General features: G+C 48.7%; 1 protein-coding gene and 1 long non-coding RNA gene across 2 annotated transcripts in view; both read right to left on the bottom strand.

Annotated features, from left to right (window-relative positions):
• Positions 1-18,498, bottom strand: part of LOC144892321 (uncharacterized) — a 340,168-nt gene that overhangs the window by 296,433 nt on the left and 25,237 nt on the right. The window lies entirely within an intron of this gene.
• On the bottom strand, positions 2,320-16,679 carry LOC144891970 (galactose-3-O-sulfotransferase 2-like). Its single transcript, XM_078777088.1, has 3 exons — positions 16,578-16,679; positions 3,229-3,600; positions 2,320-2,739 (listed from the first exon to the last, which is right to left on the bottom strand). Exons 1-3 carry the CDS (start codon positions 16,677-16,679, stop codon positions 2,320-2,322), a joined length of 894 nt encoding a protein of 297 aa, XP_078633214.1.

Below are 18,498 nucleotides of genomic sequence, written 5' to 3'. Positions count from 1 at the left end.
TGGGTCTTACTATCTGCCATGATCTTTCCTGGGAAAACCACATTTCAAAGCTGGCCGCCAAAGCCAGTCGCCGACTGGGCATCCTCCGTCGTGCAAAGTCCTTCCTTGGCACACCTGAGCTCCTCACCACATACAAGGCTTTCATCCGCAGCTCAATGGAATACTGTTCCCCCCTCTGGGCCAGTGGTCCTGACTCACACCTAGCTCGGCTTCACGCTGTTGAAACCAAAGCTTTCAGAATCATTGGAATCTCCCGCGATGAAGGCCTTTCACTCACTCACCGCAGGCAGGTTGGTGGTCTTTCTGTCTTCTACCGACTCCTCTCCAGCCTTGCTCCCCCAGCTCTCTCTGTGCTCTGTCCCCCAAATATTCAAAACAGGTCGCACAAGATTTGCCAGCAACTAAACCCTCCTATGGTTAAACTGCCAAAATCTAGGCTCTGCTCACCTTCACTCTTTCATTCCCCTTTTGTCCCGCCCCTGGAACAAACTCCCTCACTCTCTTCAATCCCACTCCTCCCTCCAGGTCTTTAAAACAGCTGCTCACCACCATCTCTTATCTTCCCCCATCCAAAACGTTGATCTTTTCTACCCCCACTAATTCACCCCAGATACACTTTTTTGAAATTCCAACTTCCTTCCTGGAAGTCCTTGCAGTGTCCATATGTTTTATACCTCTCCCACCTCCCCACAAGCCCTCTCCCTCCCACATTTCCCTCGATGTCCCTGCTCTCAAATGTTGTGTTTGTGTCCTTCCCCCTCTCTCCCCATATTGCCTGCCGCTCCCCTTATTTTTTGTGTTTTATGTGTCGGTTTGTCTTTCTGTGTGATTAATGTTAGCTCTTTCACGAGCCTCGTCTTGTATACAAAAAAAAACAAAAACAAAAACATCAAAATATCATGTTGAATCACGATTGTATTGAGATAATATCAAACCAAACCAGCAAGCCTTCATCATCTGTTCACTTCCGGATTCGGGAGGAAGGTCCGTGTCGATCGCATTTCAAAATCAAAATTACATTGAGGAATTTCTGAAAACTCCCACCTACCTTACGACACCCGACGCGACCCTAAAACGTTCCACATGAGGTTATTATATTTCCTTTTTTTTTTTCTTCTTTTTTTTGTATATAGGATCGAGGCTCGTGAAAGAGCTAACATTTATCACACAAAAAATCAAACAGACACACAAAGTATATAATTAGGGGGAGCGGTAGACAAGATGGGGAGAGAAGGGTGACCACAAACACAACATTTGAGAGCAGGGACATCGGGAGATCTGTGAGAGGGAGAGGGCTTGGGGGGAGGAGGCGAGGGAAGGAGGGAGGGGGTGGGAGAGGTTAAAAAAAACACAGGGACACTGCTCCGACTTCCAGGAGAGAAGTTAGAATTTCAAAAAAGTGGATCTGGGGTGAAATCAGCGGGGGTAGAAAAGATCAAGGTTTTGGATGGGGGAAGATAAGAAATGGTGGTGAACAGCTGTTTTAAAGACCTGGAGGGAGGAGTGGGATTGAAGGGAGTGGGGGAGTTTGTTCCAGAGGCGGGAGTAAAGAGGAATGAAGGAGTGAAGGTGAGCAGAGAGTCTTGATTTTGGCAGTTTAACCATAAGAGGGTATGAAACCATTTTACAAAATATGCAACTTTAATGGTTACGAAATGCTGTCCCCTGTCATGTGACCAGATCCTCAGCTCTGATTGGTGGACGTTTGTGATAGACACACATACACACACACACACACACACACCAAACGGGCAGACAAACACTGTTCCAGATGGTATTGCCTTTTGGGCTACACCTTAAAAATCGTTATGTATTTCATGTTTCCCTTAATATTGATTTATTTCTGCAAAGTTTAAGTTAAAATGTGCCCGGAATTTACATTTTTGGTATTTGAAGTTTTCACCCTGCCCTCGAGCCCCAGGGTGGGTCCAAAATGATACTGATCTTGCACGATCTTGCCATGTGCTGATCATAACTACTAAGTTTGGTGAATTTTGGCACAACCGTTTAGGAGGAGATAGATTTGCAGACGGACAGACGGACAGGACTTTGCCAAATGCATCGTTGACAGACGGACCGGATCACAATATTCCTCCATTTTCTTTTAAAGCGTGAGGATAATGAATCCTAAATGACAGTCAACCACAACAATATTACATCACAAACATCAGATCATGACGGTTTGGTAACTAGGCCTTTGTTTTACCCAAATGGTGGCCTAATCATGGGAGGGAATGGTTTCGTTTCAGTTGATGCGGTAACTATGCCTTTGTTTTACCCAAATGGTGCCCGAATGATGGGAGAGGGAATGGTTTGGTTTCAGTTGATGGGAGGTCGTATCTTCCTCGGGAACTGTGGGGCATAAATGCGATCCTTGTACTGCAACTCTGGCAGAATGAGGCGAGAACAGCGAGTGAACTCCTCATTCGATAGGCCCGGCTTCAACTTATAGGCCAGAATTTCCACTGCTACAGGTTGGAATGGCTTAAACCGTTTGTCATTGATGATCTTTCCTTCCACGGCAGAGCCCTGCAGGCAAAGGGTAGCCAGAACGTTCCTTCGAGCCCTTAGTTCCTGCACTTCAGCATCTAAACGTGCCAGGACAAAGTGGACTGCACGGTCCCAAAAGGAGGTGTTGAAATGGGAGTAGAGGGCCCAGTCGAGGCTATTCCATTGGCGAAGGCGGACAGCAGTCTCTTGATATATAGCTTTTATTGTAGCATTGCTGCGGCTGTTAAGCTGTGGGGAGAAGGACGAGGGTGGATAAAAAGATTTAACAGTTGAAAAAGACGAGATCTTCCATGTCAGTATCCAATGGGAATTCTCATGATATACGGAGAGGTATAAAAGGCAAATTTCCTCATAAATCCTTCTTTTGATGGACTTCTTTTAATGGCTTTAATGGTCTTCCAACATTAACCTTTCATTGTAAATTTATTTTGTACTTTTGTTGCAACATCCGGCTCAGAACCTCCTTGTATTTCTATTTCTCTAGATCTGCTGGAATGTAATATCTTTGTCTGTGCTTTCCTTTGTTTTTGAGAAAAACAAGTTTATCCCATATGTATAAAAGCAGCGCTAAGATACGTGTTTGTGAAAAAAGAGAAAACTTACAAATCCATGATCTCATGGGCTGCCCCACAGGCAGAAATCACATCCTTTCACCTGATCATTGAATCCGTTTTTTAAAATCCCTTCATTTCTGTTAACTCTCTCCATCAAACAAACCTTGAATGTGACAACGTCGTCCAAGGACCAGCAAAGAGCATGCCGGAGCAACACCATCGACTCGTCAAAATATTCTGCCAAGAGGACGATGCCGAAGGTGTCGTCGAGGCTGCTGAAAATCTCTGCAGTTTGTGTATGATTTTTCTGTGGATCCAGCCCAAGGTCAAACCACATGAGGTTACGGGCATAATTATTTCTCTTGGCACCTGGACGGAAAAACCGAAGACGATTCTGGATGAAGGAGTCGAGCAAGCTGATGTTGCGGAAGGCTGAAGCTGTAGATTTGTAATATGAAAAGGCTGAAGCTGCCACTTCCACAGGGTGCCTCAAAATGGTAAAGTAGAAGGTGTCTGGGTGCATGACCTTTTTGACCTGCCACAAAAACCAAGAACCGTTGTTAAACACTTGTAAATGAGGCGTGTAACATGATAATCACAGTTATGATATTCTTTCATACTCACAGCGGATACAAAATATTGTTACGTTTGTGGGGATAAATGATGGAAACTCACAGTAAAGGCAGGATTGTATAATTACAGAATGAACCGTGGACACGTAGGAGACATCTCAATGTATTTAAGTAGGGAAACTGGAGGCTAAGATTGTGTATGCATCTTCACAAGGGGGGGGGGGGGGGGGTTAAAGTTAAAGAAGTTAAAGAAGCTAGGTTAACTGGACAGGGATTAAGGTTAGTTTTCCCCCAGTATGTGATTGCCTTCTGTGGCTTTTCCCTACGTTTTTCGACTGCAACAAGGCCAGCCATGAAAAAAAACCTCCGTTTAAACAACAGGAAACACCGACAAAGGCCAAGCAAACAGGCTGCCAAACGAAACCCCACCAAGGCTCCTGAACTAAATGTTAGTCAACAAAAAATGGATATGTTAAAAACAAAAAGGGAGCTCTGTCTACTGTAAAGCAAAATAACTTGTTGGGATGAGCTAATTGCACAAAAAGGGCCATTTTAGTTGTAATATATGTATCAATAAACTTATGTATCAAATAAACAAGAATGTATCAATTGAATGCAGGTTTATTAGCAACAACGATGAACAATCAATCTGCAAGACAAAGAAAGCGATGGTAGATATTAGAATAAGATAATAGATACAGAATATGCAAATAACAATGCGCAGTATTACACAAGATGAGAACGCAATAGAGAACAGTACCATACAAGAGTTGTCTATCTCCCTTTCCCAAAAACGTTCAATTGTGACACAGAATAGAACGAAACTGGAGACCGAGAAAAAGGATCACATGAGTTTATAATTGATATTCTTCTGAATTGAATCGGGCTGGTGGTTTGATAATTCGCTTCGGGCGGCCCGTCACCACCCGATCAATCGTCGGAGTCCTCTGAGGGCAGTTCGTAATTTCCTGGTCCATTGTGGGAGTCTCCGGTGGGTGGTTCACTATCGCCCTGTCCGACGCCGGAGTCCCCTCCAGCTGGTCCATCATCACCCGAACCGTCAAGGGGGCAGAAATAGGCAGTGACCGTGGAGGTGTGGCGGTGGTCTGCACATGTGGTTGGTTAGCGACTCTCGCAGGTGGTGTCATCGCGGTGATGGAGCGGAGTGTCTGTGATGGTAAGCCCGGCGCAATGACATGTTGGGGTTCACCCTTCTGGGGAGTGGTAACAGGATTGAGACAGACTCTTGGAGCGGCGATGGGTTGGGTACCAGACATTAAGTATTTCGGTACGATTGGCATAACACTTGGCATAACGGTTGGCAGCATGCCACTTTTGCCAGTCGTAGTGGGGGTTGTCATGCTGAAAGGCGTAAAACGTCGCAGGAACTTACGATTCCGGAGAGTGATTCTTCCGGAGCCATCCACCTTGACAACGTATTGATCGAATTGTTTTACCTCAATCACGGTTCCGGTCCGGTCCCATTTTCGTGGTTCCAGGCCGGTCTGGTTCTGGATCCGGACATGGTCCCCGACGGCCAGTGGAGGTAGCTTTGTCGTGTGTTCAGAGAGTCTTTCGATCTCCCTGGCATGCCGAATGCGCAAAGCTTCCTCACGATTGTTGCGTGTTTCCCGCCAGGTGTCCGATGGCAAGTATCTGCCTGGGATGATGGGTATGAAGTCCTTGACTGGCCTCTTGAAGATGATCATGGCTGGAGACAACCTAGTGTCCTGATCCGGTGCATTCCGGTACTGGAGTATTGCACGTTGGAACCGATCAGTGTCTAGTTCACCATTGGAACCAGTGTTATCGGTGATCAATCTTTTCGATGTTTTGACTGCGATCTCGGCACGACAGTTGCTGTGTGGGAAGGCAGTGGATGACAACCGATGGTTAACGCCCCACCGACGCAAGAAGTCTTGGGTGTCATGTGCCGTGAATTCTGGCCCACAGTCAGATGCCAATTCGTCGGGGATACCATAAGTGGCGAAGTTCGACCGCAGACTTTTCACTAGGCCTTGTGCCCCGCCAGTTGTTAGCTGAATGATTGGCCAATTAGAGTAACGATCAACGGTGACCAAATAACTCCGACCCTTGTGATGAAAGTAATCTGAACAAACGTACTGGAAAGGGTAGGCAGGTTCAGCTGAGGCTGTAGGTGGAGCGCTTGGTTGCGATGGGGCCATCCGATTGCAGTGTGAGCAGCGATTGCGCATCTCATGAATCTGGGGAGTGATTCCAGGCCAAAAGATCGAGCTGCTGGCCCGGGTGGTCATAGCCGTGACTCCTTGGTGAGCAGCATGAAGATTCTCAAGGACAAGCTTCCGTAGCTTCGGTGGGATTATAATCCTCCCCTTGTAGACCACTATGCCATCAATAGTGTAGAGGTGTTCACGGAAGGGAAAGTATTCCAAAATGGACACAGGGAAATCGTCCCGACTGGCAGGTAGACCCTGCTCAATAGAATTGAGTAACTGCAGCATCTGAGTGTCACTTGCTGTTTCGTCCCGAACATCGTCCCAAGTGACGGACCGCACAGAATCGAGTGTCTTGATGGCTGCCATGGAAATAGCCATTTCCATGCCAGTGTCGTCATCTGTGGTCCACAGCCCAGTCAAGGTGTGCTGTCTTAGTGTAGTCGATGTGGCCACATCCATAATGGAGGAAATGTCATCCACCAGTGGCAGTCGTTCCGATGGTCTGGCACCCGACGGATGTCGTGAAATCGCATCTGGTACGCAGTGTCGTTTTCCCGGGATGTGGATAATTCGGAAACGATATGCTAGGGTCCTTTCTTTCAAGTTGGCAAGCCGTGTGTTATGGATGTCCTCTAATCGTCTGTCACCAAGAAGCTTGATTAAGGGCTTGTGATCGACGGCAATAATCAGGTTCTTGCATCCCAACACAAAATACTTTACTTTTTCCAGGCTGTCCGCCACTGCTAGAGCTTCACCCTCTATCGGAGCATAGCGCGACTCCGCTGCATGGGTGAAGCGGCCTCCAGCAAGGGTGATTTTCCAGCCATCGGGGCAGCACTGTGGGGTTTCACCAGGGCATCTGCAGTGTTTTTGGAGGAGCCAGAAGCCAATCCCATCCTTCGACCAGTCAGTTGCGAGACATGTTGTCCGTTCCTTGTCAAAGATCCGGACCCCATTTGCGACTTCAGATATGATGAGTCGTTTTGATTCTTCGAATAGGGATTGTAGTGTTGCATCCCAGTAGAAGGGGGTGCATGGTTTTAGGAGGTCCCGAAAAGGTCGCATCCTCTCGGTCATGCTGAAGCAGTATGTTACCTGATTGACTAGCCCAAACCAGGAGCGAATGTCAGTAATTGTTTTTGGTGTGGGGAAGTCCTGTATCGCTTGGAGATACCTTTGGCATGGTCGTACACTGTCCATGGTGATCTCGAATCCAGCGAATTCGACCGTGTCCTGACCAAAATGGAATTTCGTCGGATTTTGCGTAATCCCATTACGGCCGCACAGGTCGAGCCAGTTGCATGCCTGAAAAAAGCTCTCTTCCAATGTGTCGCTCCACATGATGGTATCATCAATACATTTGGACTTGTTTTTGAAGTCCGATACAATTTCGTCAAATCGTCTGGAGTATCCATCACCTGAAGCGATGTAACCTTGGGGAGTGGTGCAGTAACGGTATCGGCCCCATGGTGTGATGAACGTTGTCAGATGGCGGTCACATTCTCTGATTGGAACGCTGTGATAGCCATTCCAGGCGTCTGTTACCGTCTTTTTGGTGTTATGTGGCACCGCCATTGCTTGATGGAAGGGTGACTGGGTGTGGTGGGTCTCACGTGTGCAGTGCGCATTCAGTGGTTGCAGATCAACTGTCCTCCGTGGGGTCCCATCCTTCTTTGGACAGACGACCATTCTGCTGCACCATGTCACTGGTTCACCAATTGGCACCGGTTCCAGGACCCCTAACCTGATGTCGCGATCGATACCAGCCTTGACTTCTGCCTGCCAGTGTAAGGGGACAGGCACTGGGGTGTGCACCGCTTTTGGTGTTGCCTCGGGGTCAACCATCAGTGTGAGAGGCGGACCTTCCATGTGGGGTAGTGGCTGGTGTTCGCAGACATTGAATGTGCTGCTTTTGTAGTACTCCAGTAGCCATTTCTCCAGCCTCTCTCGGTTCTCGTCAGTGGCCGGAAATGGGATAGATGTAGGCAGTGTAGGGGGAAGCGATCTTTCCGGGCAGTTACAATTTGCATCGATAACTGCTGCCACTGCAGCACCAACTGTGTTGGATTCGCCAATGGTTGGGAAGCTACTAGACACGAGGCCTAGATCGACGCATGCTTCACGACTGAGATACATGTTCCGTGTGTCAGGTGAGATGTAGCAGATTTGTCGGGTTTCAATAATGTCGCCATTGGCTGTGCAACCAGACAGGTGTAGGAGCATGGCGCCGATAATCCGGACCCTTCCACTGTTAACAGCATTCATCTTCAGGTTGACAGGTAACAGGTCTTCATTACGCAGCCCGAGTTTGTGGAAAATATTAAGTCCTGTGAGGCAGCTTTGACAGCCAGTGTCGGCCATGGCCTGGAGCCTGGCCGATTTTGGTCGGGATGACAGTGGCTGGCCGAAATGGTCATAAGATTCCTTATCGATCCGTGCTATGAGTTTTATGTACGGCTGTGGTTGAGACTTCTTCTTGGTCCAGCCAGAGAGGTGGTCAAATATATGGTGGTCGAGGTGTAGTGGAGTTGACAAGGTGGCCATGGCCCTTTTAATTTGCGGCTTCCAAATGGCCGTTTCTCGTTCCGTGACAGAGCAGAGGAGATCGTGGACCTGGCTGCTTTCTTCCACATCATGAGCATCCATTGATTTGTCCGTAGGTTTGTTGTCCGCCTTTTTCGTGCCTCCCCGGCAGACATGTGCAAAATGGCCGCGAGTGGCGCATTTACTGCATGTTTTCCCGTAGGCATTGCAGAATTGACGCCTTTGGTCGATGTTCGGCTGTTTGCCATGACCAGTTTTGCCGCAATAACTACAAATGGCCGCCTGCTTGTCGGTAGTGATCAGGGCTCTTTTGTTCTTCCAGTTTTTGTATTGGCTTGCGCCATGAGCGCCTTCACTATCGAGCAAGGCATTCTGGGAACGTTTCCCTGCTTCCTTGGCCTCGACGAAAATGAGAACTTCCTCCAAGCTCATGTTCTGATTTTGATCGCCGAGAATGTCCTGTTGTATATCTTGATCGGCGAGTCCCCGACATAGGACATCGCGAACCATGTCCTTGGTGTAGTTGACATCAGTAGGGGGATTGCATGAGCATACAACAGAAAACTTGCAGATCTCAGCTTGACCAGCCAGACGGGCTGCGTAGGTACGAATTGGTTCTTCTCGGTCCTGTCGCATGTTGTGGAGGTTTACGCGGGACACCATGGTATTCTCCTCTCGGACAGCAAGGGACCGAATGGCTTGTAGTATAGCTGCCTCGTCCTTGATTTCAATGCGTGGGTTGCTGCGGTGGAGGTCACGTCGTAGATTATCATCACAACATTCAAGGAGTTGAACGCGAACATCATTGCCGATTATCTGGGTCGCTGCCTTGTAACCATCCCATCTTCTGGTGAAATATTGCCAATCTTCGCTGGTACCGCCGGTTTGGATACGAGGACGGCTGACTTTGTCCGGTTTGGCTGGTGCAATGGACGTGTGAGTCATGGCGTGGATGGAGAGCTGGATAGCAGCAACGGCATTGTCAGTGCTGTCAGTAACGTAGACACAGCTCGGGAAGGGGCAGACTGCAGCAGGCATCTTCAGATGAGTTGATTGTTCATAAACAAGAATGTATCAATTGAATGCAGGTTTATTAGCAACAACGATGAACAATCAATCTGCAAGACAAAGAAAGCGATGGTAGATATTAGAATAAGATAATAGATACAGAATATGCAAATAACAATGCGCAGTATTACACAAGATGAGAACGCAATAGAGAACAGTACCATACAAGAGTTGTCTATATTTGCCCCTCTGTGTACGTTTCTGTGTCTGAGCGGAGTTTTCTCAAAGCAGGAGTTTCAATTAGTTTTTACCACAACTTTATTTCGTCTTTGATTTATTCTCATTAAATTCATTATTGTTGCATTTCATTTGTCGTGTTTGTTTATGCCTTGTAGTTTCGGTATAAACCCATGTGTCCGTTTAGATAAACGCTGCGAATTCCTTCATCCCGTGCGCAAAAAAAATACTGCCATTTTCGGGCAGCCACCTCGGGAATAAAGCTGTTTCAGCTATCCGTCATCCAGCAATCTTAATCACTGGTGATGCGAATCTATATATATATATATATATATATATATATATATATATATATATATATATATATGTCGGATACATGATTTTATTATGTATCCTTTGCCTTGTATGCTCATATAAACATTATTTGTATTTTAATAAGAATGCTTGCTTCACCACTATAGTTGGAATTTAGCCTGTTATATCTCACATGGCTTGAATATGCTTTGCTGCCCAACTGTGACAAAGAATGTAACAGAATTGAGGAACTGCTTAAACTCCCTTGTGAAAACACATCCTACACTTTCCATGCCCTTGAAAGAGGGTCTGGTTTATATCTGCTCTGAAAGATTGGGGCTTGGGAATGTCACAATGTCTTACTCCTACATTATTTCCTCAAACTCAGCACGTCTCCCGGATGGGACCTCGGTGGAAGCTGTTAAAGCCCACTCTTATCCTTTGTCCAGTTCACAGCTTTAGCGGAGACTTTTTCTATTATTTTGTCTACATAAAGAAACCCTTTTTGCCCGTTTCTTCGGAGGGTTTGCAACGCATGCTGTTCGACAGAGCTGTATGTGCCAATTCCTCTCCACAGCTGTGTGGTCTTTCAATAAAATGCGTGTTACTCCTTGAACTCAGGTTGTGGAACCTGGTTCGATTCCCTACATCTGGTGTCAGAAGTGGGATACAGCTCAAGGCGGGATCGGAGGAGCGGGCTCTGCGAGACGGAGAGGGGAGGCTGGCACCAGCACTCTGATTTGCCTAAGGTGAGCATTTTATGCTGAAGGGTTATTCCAAATTTGAGCCTCTCTCTCTCTCCCGGATCTTGCCCGCTCCCTTGCTCACCGCCTGTGCCTGTATCATGAACAAATTGTAAGTAAAGGCTGTTTTAGCCTCAGAGTAACGGGCTGATTATTGATCTACCAAGGATAACATTAAGGGGTAGATCTACCAAGGGTAACGCTACGGGGTAACGTTACGGTTAGCAAGGAGAGGGGGAAAAGTGAGGTTAGGCTGCCGTCCAATGCCGGTAACCGAAAACTTTCCAGGAGGATCAGCCCAGAGCAATAAGATGGGAAACAGAGCTGGAAAGGAGGGGGAACCCCTCAGGAATACACCGGCATTTTTTATGTTTAAAAACATCATTATGCCACTGTAAGACCAGGAAAAGCATGGGCTGAGCTAACAAAGGATTTGAGTGATCCATGGCCAGAGGAGGGATCATTTGCGCTAGAAAAATTGGAAGCGCTGTATGGAGCTCTAGATAAGCTAGAGAAGGAGAAGAAACACTTCCCACCCGATTATTGGAAGGTGTACAGGTGGTGGAAGGAGGAAGCAATGAAGCGACAGGCGGCCTCAAAACAGGCTAGCCTGGCAGGAGAAGTGCTGAAACTTCAAGGGCAAAGGAAACAAGCAGATAAAGTACAGGATAAAATAATTAAGGAGATAGTTAAGCAAGTGAACCAGCGACTGATGCCGCTGGTTCAGGATCCGGACCAAGACCCCGCGGAAGGGGAAGTAGTTATCAGGCCCCTACCCTCCCAAGACCTGAGCCCTGTCCCCGGGCCCCAGGCGCCACCATCCCTACCCCCACCCCTGTTACCCCAGGGGTTAGACCCCCAGATAATTAGACCAGCCGCTCCTCAGGTTCACCTCAGCCCGGGTAATCCATTTAGAGGACAAGGGGCTAACGGGGCAGACAGCGGAACGGACACCCCAGCGTTCCCGCCACTGATAGGACCGGGAGGACTATACCCCTCGCTGGTAGGGCTTACTGGAAATGAGACCCCACAGCCTATCACCAGAATGTTCCCTGTCCAAGCCATAGGTGTAAGGGGACGCCGAGGACAGGAAGAAGTCGTCGAGGTTAGGGTACCATGGAGAGAATCGGATTTGATTGCTATGCAAGAGTGGGTAAAAACCTTGCTGATAGATCAGCCAAGTCAAGTGCCCGAATTTATGCGAATATGGATACAAAATTCACGATCAAATTGGTGGGACATCTGCCATATGGGAAAAGCTAAATTGCCTGCGCGGGTATGGGAACATGCAAAAGTACACGCGAAATGGCCAAATGTGGAACCAGATCCGCCCTATTTACCTGATGATTGGGCCGCGACTGTCGAACAACTGTTGATTGGGGTACACGCCACTTTGATGCCAGCCTCGGGGCCCGATTGGAACAAAATATATGCCCTAAAACAGAAACAAGGCGAAGCAGCGACGGACTGGAGAGAACGAGTGTAGAGGGAAGTGTTGAAATGGGGAGGATTGGGCTGTGCACAGGCACAGGATCTCCCCCACGCTGTAGTGAACAACTTTATGGTAGAAGGAGTGAGACCTGCAATTAGGAAGCGCATCCAAATAGCCATGATTGGATGGAGGAATACCCCGACTGACCAATTATGCGAGGCAGCCGAACAATGTAGCGACTGTGACGATAAGAAGGCTGATGTAAAAGAGAACATACTGCAAATGTTAGTCCAGGAAAAACGGGCTCAACTCAATCAAAATAAGAAGGGAAATCGAGATCATGTACGTGCCCATAATCAGAACACCAAGGTCGATCCCAACGAAGAATGGGGCTGCGATAACGAAAACGAAAACGACTTTGATGACAACGACAATGGACAAGTCGACATGCAGACACAGGGGCCCCCTCCCCAAAATTGGAACACCCAGGGGCCCCCTCCCCAGAATTGGACCGTACAAAGGCCCCCTCCCCAGAACTGGTATTCAAAGGGACCCCCTCCCCAAAGCTATGGGCCTCCCCCAAATTACTGGAATCCTAACGGGACGAATGGGACTTGGCCGCCACAATGGGGACAGCAGAACCAACAGCCAGATAGGTGTCCGAAATGACAGGGTCCGCATAACAACAGCGGACACCCCACACCCTCAGCTCCACCGATTCCGCAAGGGGCGTGCTTTCTTTGCGGACAAATGGGACATTGGAAACGCGACTGTCGAAAGTTCCGTCAGGGGCCCCCGCCACAGGGCAATCAAGTAGCCCATTGATGGGACGACAGCGGGTCGCCCAAATAATGCCCCCTTTTAACTATGACACCGACAGAGGAGCCGACCTTGACTCTGGACGTGGATGGACGACAACTAGATTTCCTTGTCGATACGGGGGCGACCCGCAGTACTATTAACAAAGGGCAATTGCCATCCTTGCGCCCCACACATAAGGACGTTCAAATAATGGGCGTTTCGGTTTTGCCACAATCGCTTCCTATTTCAGAGGAGGTGAGAGTGGCGTGCAGCCCGCTAGAGGCTAAACATGCTTTCTTAATGACCACCACCGCCCCGACAAACTTGTTGGGACGGGATTTACTTTGCTGTTTGGGCTGTCAAATTTCATGCACAGAGCAGGGAGTTTTTGTAGATGTCGCGGAATCCAAACGCGACTTGTTAATGACGGCATTGTCTCGCCCCGGCCCCACCGCATATTGGTGGAGCCTGGACGAAGAGGCTTTGGCCACTTGGACACACGTCATAGACACAGTGTGCTCCCAGAACCAAGAGTTGCGAGATTGGCTACAATTACATCGAATTACAACGGACATAAAGGACAACCCACCCCACTGCACGGCTTAGTACGATACCAGGGGCGATGACGAAGACTACAGAGAAAGGGTTAAGGAATCGTTAGGTAAGCGTTCGGACCTACGCTTTTTTTTTCTTTTCTTTTTTTTTTGTATACAAGATCGAGGCTCGTGAAAGAGCGAACATTAATCACACAGAAAGACAAACAGACACACAAAACAAATAACATCGGGAGCGGTAGACAAGATGGGGAGAGAGGGGGAAGGACACAAACCCAACATTTGAGCGCAGGGACCGAGAGACATGGAGACATCGAGAGAACTGTGGGAGGGAGAGGGCTTTGGGGGGGAGGCATGGGAAGGGGGGGGGGGTGGGAGAGGTATAAAACATATGGACACTGCCAAGACTTCCAGGAAAGAAGTTGGAATTTCAAACAAGGTGGATCTGGGGTGAATTAGTGGGGGTAGAAAAGATCAAGGTTTTGGATGGGGGAAGATAAGAGATGGTGGTGAACAGCTGTTTTGAAGACCTGGAGGGAGGAGTGTGATTGAAGTGAGTGTGGGAGTTTGTTCCAGAGGCGGGAGAAAAGAGGAATGAAAGAGTGAAGGTGAGCAGAGAGCCGAGATTTCGGCAGTTTAACCATCAGAGGGTGGCTGGCAGATCTTGTGCGGCCTGTAGGAATATTTGGGGGACAGAGCACAGAGAGAGCTGGGGGAGCAAGGCCGGAGAGGAGTCGGTAGAAGACAGAAAGACCACCTACCTGCCTGCGGTGAGTGAGTGAAAGGCCCTCAGAGATAGCTTCATCGTGGGAGATTCCAATGATTCTGAAAGCTTTGGATTCAACAGCGTGAAGCCGAGCCAGGTGTGAGGCAGGAGCACCAGCCCATAGGGGAGAACAGTATTCCATTGAGCTGCGGATGAAAGCCTTGTATGTGGTGAGGAGCTCAGGTGTGCCTAGGAAGGACTTCGCACGACGGAGGATGCCCAGTCGGCGACTGGCTTTGGAGGCCAGCTTGGAAATGTGGTTTTCCCAAGAAAGATCATGGCAGATGGTGAGACCCAAAAGCTTGAGCGACAGAACTTCTTGGAGAGGATTGTTGAGAAAGTAGATGGGAGGGTTGTCCAGTCGATCTTTTCGGAGAGACATAGTAAGAGTGTGAGATTTGTCAGGATTGAAAGACATGTTCCACATGTTTGACCAGTCTGTGATTTTGTCCAGGTCTTCAGAGAGTGAGGAGGCTGCAGACTGCCGATCTGAGGGATGAGGAATGGAGCGGCAGAGAGTGGAGTCATCAGCAAAGAGATACAGAGGATTTTCCAGAGAGTCGGAGAGATCATTGATAAAGACCAGAAAAAGCACAGGGCCCAGCACACTGCCTTGGGGAACTCCAGCCTGAACGGGAAGGGGAGATGAGAGAAATCCATTCAGGGCCACACGTTGACTACGACCAGAGAGGAAGTCCGCAAGCCATGCATGGAGATTTCCATGGATACCATAGGAGGAGAGTTTGGTGAGCAGAGCTGGGTGCCAGACCGTATCGAAGGCACGTGATATGTCAAGGGAGACAGCTCTGATTTCCTGTTTGGCATTGAGGACCTTCATCCATTGTTGAGACAGCAGAAGCAGCATGTCCAGAGTAGAGTGACCTGGTCTGAAACCAAATTGATGATCAGAGATCAAGCCATTGGAGAAGAGGAAAGATTTCATATCCGAAGCAATGATGGATTCCATGACTTTGCTGATAATTGGGAGCAGGCTGATTGGTCTGTAGTTGCAAGGATCTGTTTTTGCACCTTTTTTGTGTAAAGCGGTAATGTTTGCTGATTTCCAGGATGCTGGCAGATGACCTTGAGCAAAAAGATAGGGTGAAAAGAACAGAGAGAGGGTGAGATAGAGCGGCAGAGCAGGATTTTAGGACCCGTGGGCTGATGCCATCTGGTCCAGTTGCAGAATCAGAGTCGAGGTTTGACAAAAACTCCTCCACCTTGTCAGGAGAGAAGGTCACAGAGTCCAGGAGCAGTTTGGTTCGACTGGGAAAGGTGGGAACAGAGAGAGATGGGTTTGGGACTAAGGATTTTGAGGCAAACACAGAGTTGAGGCATTCGGCTTTGTCACGTGCGATGTCAACTGTGTGGCCATTTGAGGTAAGGGAGGGGATGGAGGGGGAACAAACACCAGAAACGGATTTGACCAGACGCCACCAGGATTTGGAGGAAGGAGACAGGTTTGAGAGTTCATTCTTGAGTGAGGAGAGATAGTGCTTCCTGGCACTCCTGAGGGTAGACACACACTTGTTCTGAGCTTGGTGGAAGGAACTGAGATTTCCTTCAGTTGGATTTGCCTTCCAAGAGGCAAAGGCAAGTTGTTTCAGGGCAACTGCCTCACCACAAGATTCAGTGTACCATGGACGGGAGGAAGGGTAAGACAACTGAAGGCGAGATGGGATAAATCTGTGCATGAGAGAGATCAGTTTGCTTTGGAAGAATTCCCAGGAAGAATTGATGTCAGAGGCAGTGGAGATGGGAGACCAATCCAGACGATTGATGGCTGCTTGAAGACCGTCCCAGTCGGCCTGAGTGAAATGCCAGACTAGTCGACGCTGAGGAGGCTCTCTGAGAATGGCCAGAGAGATGTCCACTTTGACAAGCACATGAACAGAAGAACCGATTGGAGCAGAAGAAGAGCAGCAGACATTAGCAGGGAAGTTAGTCATAATCAAGTCTAGAAGAGAAGATACTCCATTGGCTGAGATCCGGGTCGGGAAATTGACAGATTGTGTCAATCCCAGTGAGTCACAGAAGTCCTTTGCTGAGGTGCCATGACTGGTGAGAGAGGCTTATCAAATTTATGGATTGGACGAGAGGGAATAGGCGTCGAGGTAGCCCTATCTGCGGATCAGCGTGCGTTGTCTCAATACCCTGCAGGAGTGGCCGCCCATGTCACCCTCACCACCGCCAAAGGATGGCCGCCGGAAAGTATAGGCTGGATGGTGGGACGCTTACAAGAAACTCCGTACAATGGCTATTACAAAGTGGGCCATTGGACAGTGAGGTCGCTCGCCAATAACGAGGGGTAAGTGATTAACCTTAGGAAACAAAAGAGAGAAGGAGAATTCGTAGAAGCAGACCTGCCCCCGAAGGGCACCCATGTTGTGCGAGTGGTATCTAAGAGCCCGGGCGAGTCCGATGACCTTTTGGAGGAGGTTCCGGTCGACTTGTGGTCCCAACATGATAACGATGTAGGGCGGATTCGCGATGCCGAACCTCTGGTAATACCAGTACAACCTGGGATGCCCCTCCCAAACGTGAGACAATATAAACTGCGGCACGAGGCCGACGTGGGCGTAGAGCCAGTGATTCGATCCTTGGTGAAACAGAAAATAATTGTGAAAACTGACAGCCAATGCAACACACCAATTTTGCCGGAAAAGAAACCGATGCAAAATAATTAGAGATTCGTACAGGATCTGAGGGAAGTGAACAAGGTAATACGAGGCATACACCCAGTAGTACCAAATGCAGAAGGCCTTATGACATCTATCCCACCGGACGCAACACACTTCACTGTTATTGACCTATGTTCCGCCTTTTTCTCCGTACCTATTGCACCCGAGTCACAATATTTGTTCGCCTTCACCTATCGAGGGCGCCAGTACACCTGGACAGTGTTACCCCAAGGGTTCTCCGACAGCCCCACCCTGTTCTCCCGAGCGCTGCACCATGATTTGGCGGACGTGGAACTAAAGGGGGGATCGGTGTTGTTGCAATACATTGATGATTTGTTGATTTGTTCCCACTCCAAAGAAGCTTGCGAGGAGGACTCTATGGCCCTGCTAAAGGCCTTGGTGGCCAAGGGCCACAAGGTAGGACGAAAAAAGCTCCAATTCGTACGGAAGGTTGTAACCTACTTGGGTCATGCCATTTCGCATGGGAAATGAGAACTGGATGCCGGACGGGTGACTGCTTTCATGGAGATGCCGCTGCCGCGCACGCAACGGGAAATGTTGCGCTTCCTAGGTATGATGGGATACTGCCGTACTTGGATAATTGACTATGCGCTGCTTGCTAAACCACTGTACGAGGCTACCAAATTGGAAGGCCCGACCTTTTTGGCTTGGACGGACGACCTGATGCACTGTTTTGAGGGTCTGAAAAAGGCATTAGTTACAGCACCGACTTTAGGACTCCCCGATTATGTGAAGCCATTCACCCTTTACACTCACGCAGTAGGAGGTTTTGCCCAGTCCGTATTGACACAGACTCATGGGGACAAGGAGCGACCGGTAGCCTACTTCAGTAAAAAGCTAGACCTAGTCGAGCAGGGGTTTCCGGTGTGCCTGCAAGCCGTGGCAGCGGCCAGGTACGTGGTGGAAAGGACAGCGGACATCGTAATGGGACACCCGGTAACGTTACGGGTGCCACACTGCGTCACTTCGCTGTTACTACAGCAAAAACCACAACACTTGTCTTCCACCAGATTAATGCAATACGAAACCGCACTGATCACCGCAGCCAATGTCACTGTTGAACGTTGCACTACACTCAATCCGGCCTCACTGATGCCCACCCCAGAGGAGGGTGAACCCCATGTGTGCATCGATGTAGTGCAGCAAGTCTCTACGGTGATCCAGATTTAAAGGACGTTCCTCTTGACGACCCCGATTGTATATATTATGTCGACGGATCAGCTAGACGTGGTTGGGATGGCTCTTTGCTGTCCGGGTATGTGGTGTGCACTGATAAAGAGACAGTGTAAAGCAGATGCCTTCCACCCACCTTTTCTGCCCAGCAGGCGGAGCTATGCGCCCTAACTAGAGCATGTAACTTGGCACCAGGCCTTGCTGTCAACATTTACACAGATTCAGCTTACGTGCACGGGGTAGTCCACGACAAAGGAGCAATCTGGAAGATGCGAGGCTTCCTCACATCTGCAGGTTCGGTTATAAAGAACGGCGAATTGGTCGAAGGGCTACTCCAAAGCATTTTGCTTCCCTGCGCTATCGCGGTGGTTAAATGTCGCGGCCACCAAAAGGCGGACACTGACGTTGC

The sequence above is a fragment of the Myxine glutinosa genome, chromosome 5, assembly GCF_964187855.1.
Source record: "Myxine glutinosa chromosome 5, kmMyxGlut1.1, whole genome shotgun sequence".
In the NCBI taxonomy this organism is placed as follows: domain Eukaryota; kingdom Metazoa; phylum Chordata; class Myxini; order Myxiniformes; family Myxinidae; genus Myxine; species Myxine glutinosa.
This window is presented reverse-complemented; position numbering and strand designations above follow the sequence as displayed.

What these genes read in the sequence shown, in the direction of transcription:
- LOC144891970 (XM_078777088.1), bottom strand. Translation starts at nt 16,679, where the DNA reads ATGTTGGGACCACAAGTCGACCGGAACCTCCTCCAAAAGGTCATCGGA. An exon ending in TGGGTGCCCTTCGGGGGCAG is followed by an intron (nt 3,601 to 16,577) that starts GTCTGCTTCTAC and finishes TTTTTGTGGCAG; the next exon opens with GTCAAAAAGGTCATGCACCC. An exon ending in ACGACGTTGTCACATTCAAG is followed by an intron (nt 2,740 to 3,228) that starts GTTTGTTTGATG and finishes TTCTCCCCACAG; the next exon opens with CTTAACAGCCGCAGCAATGC.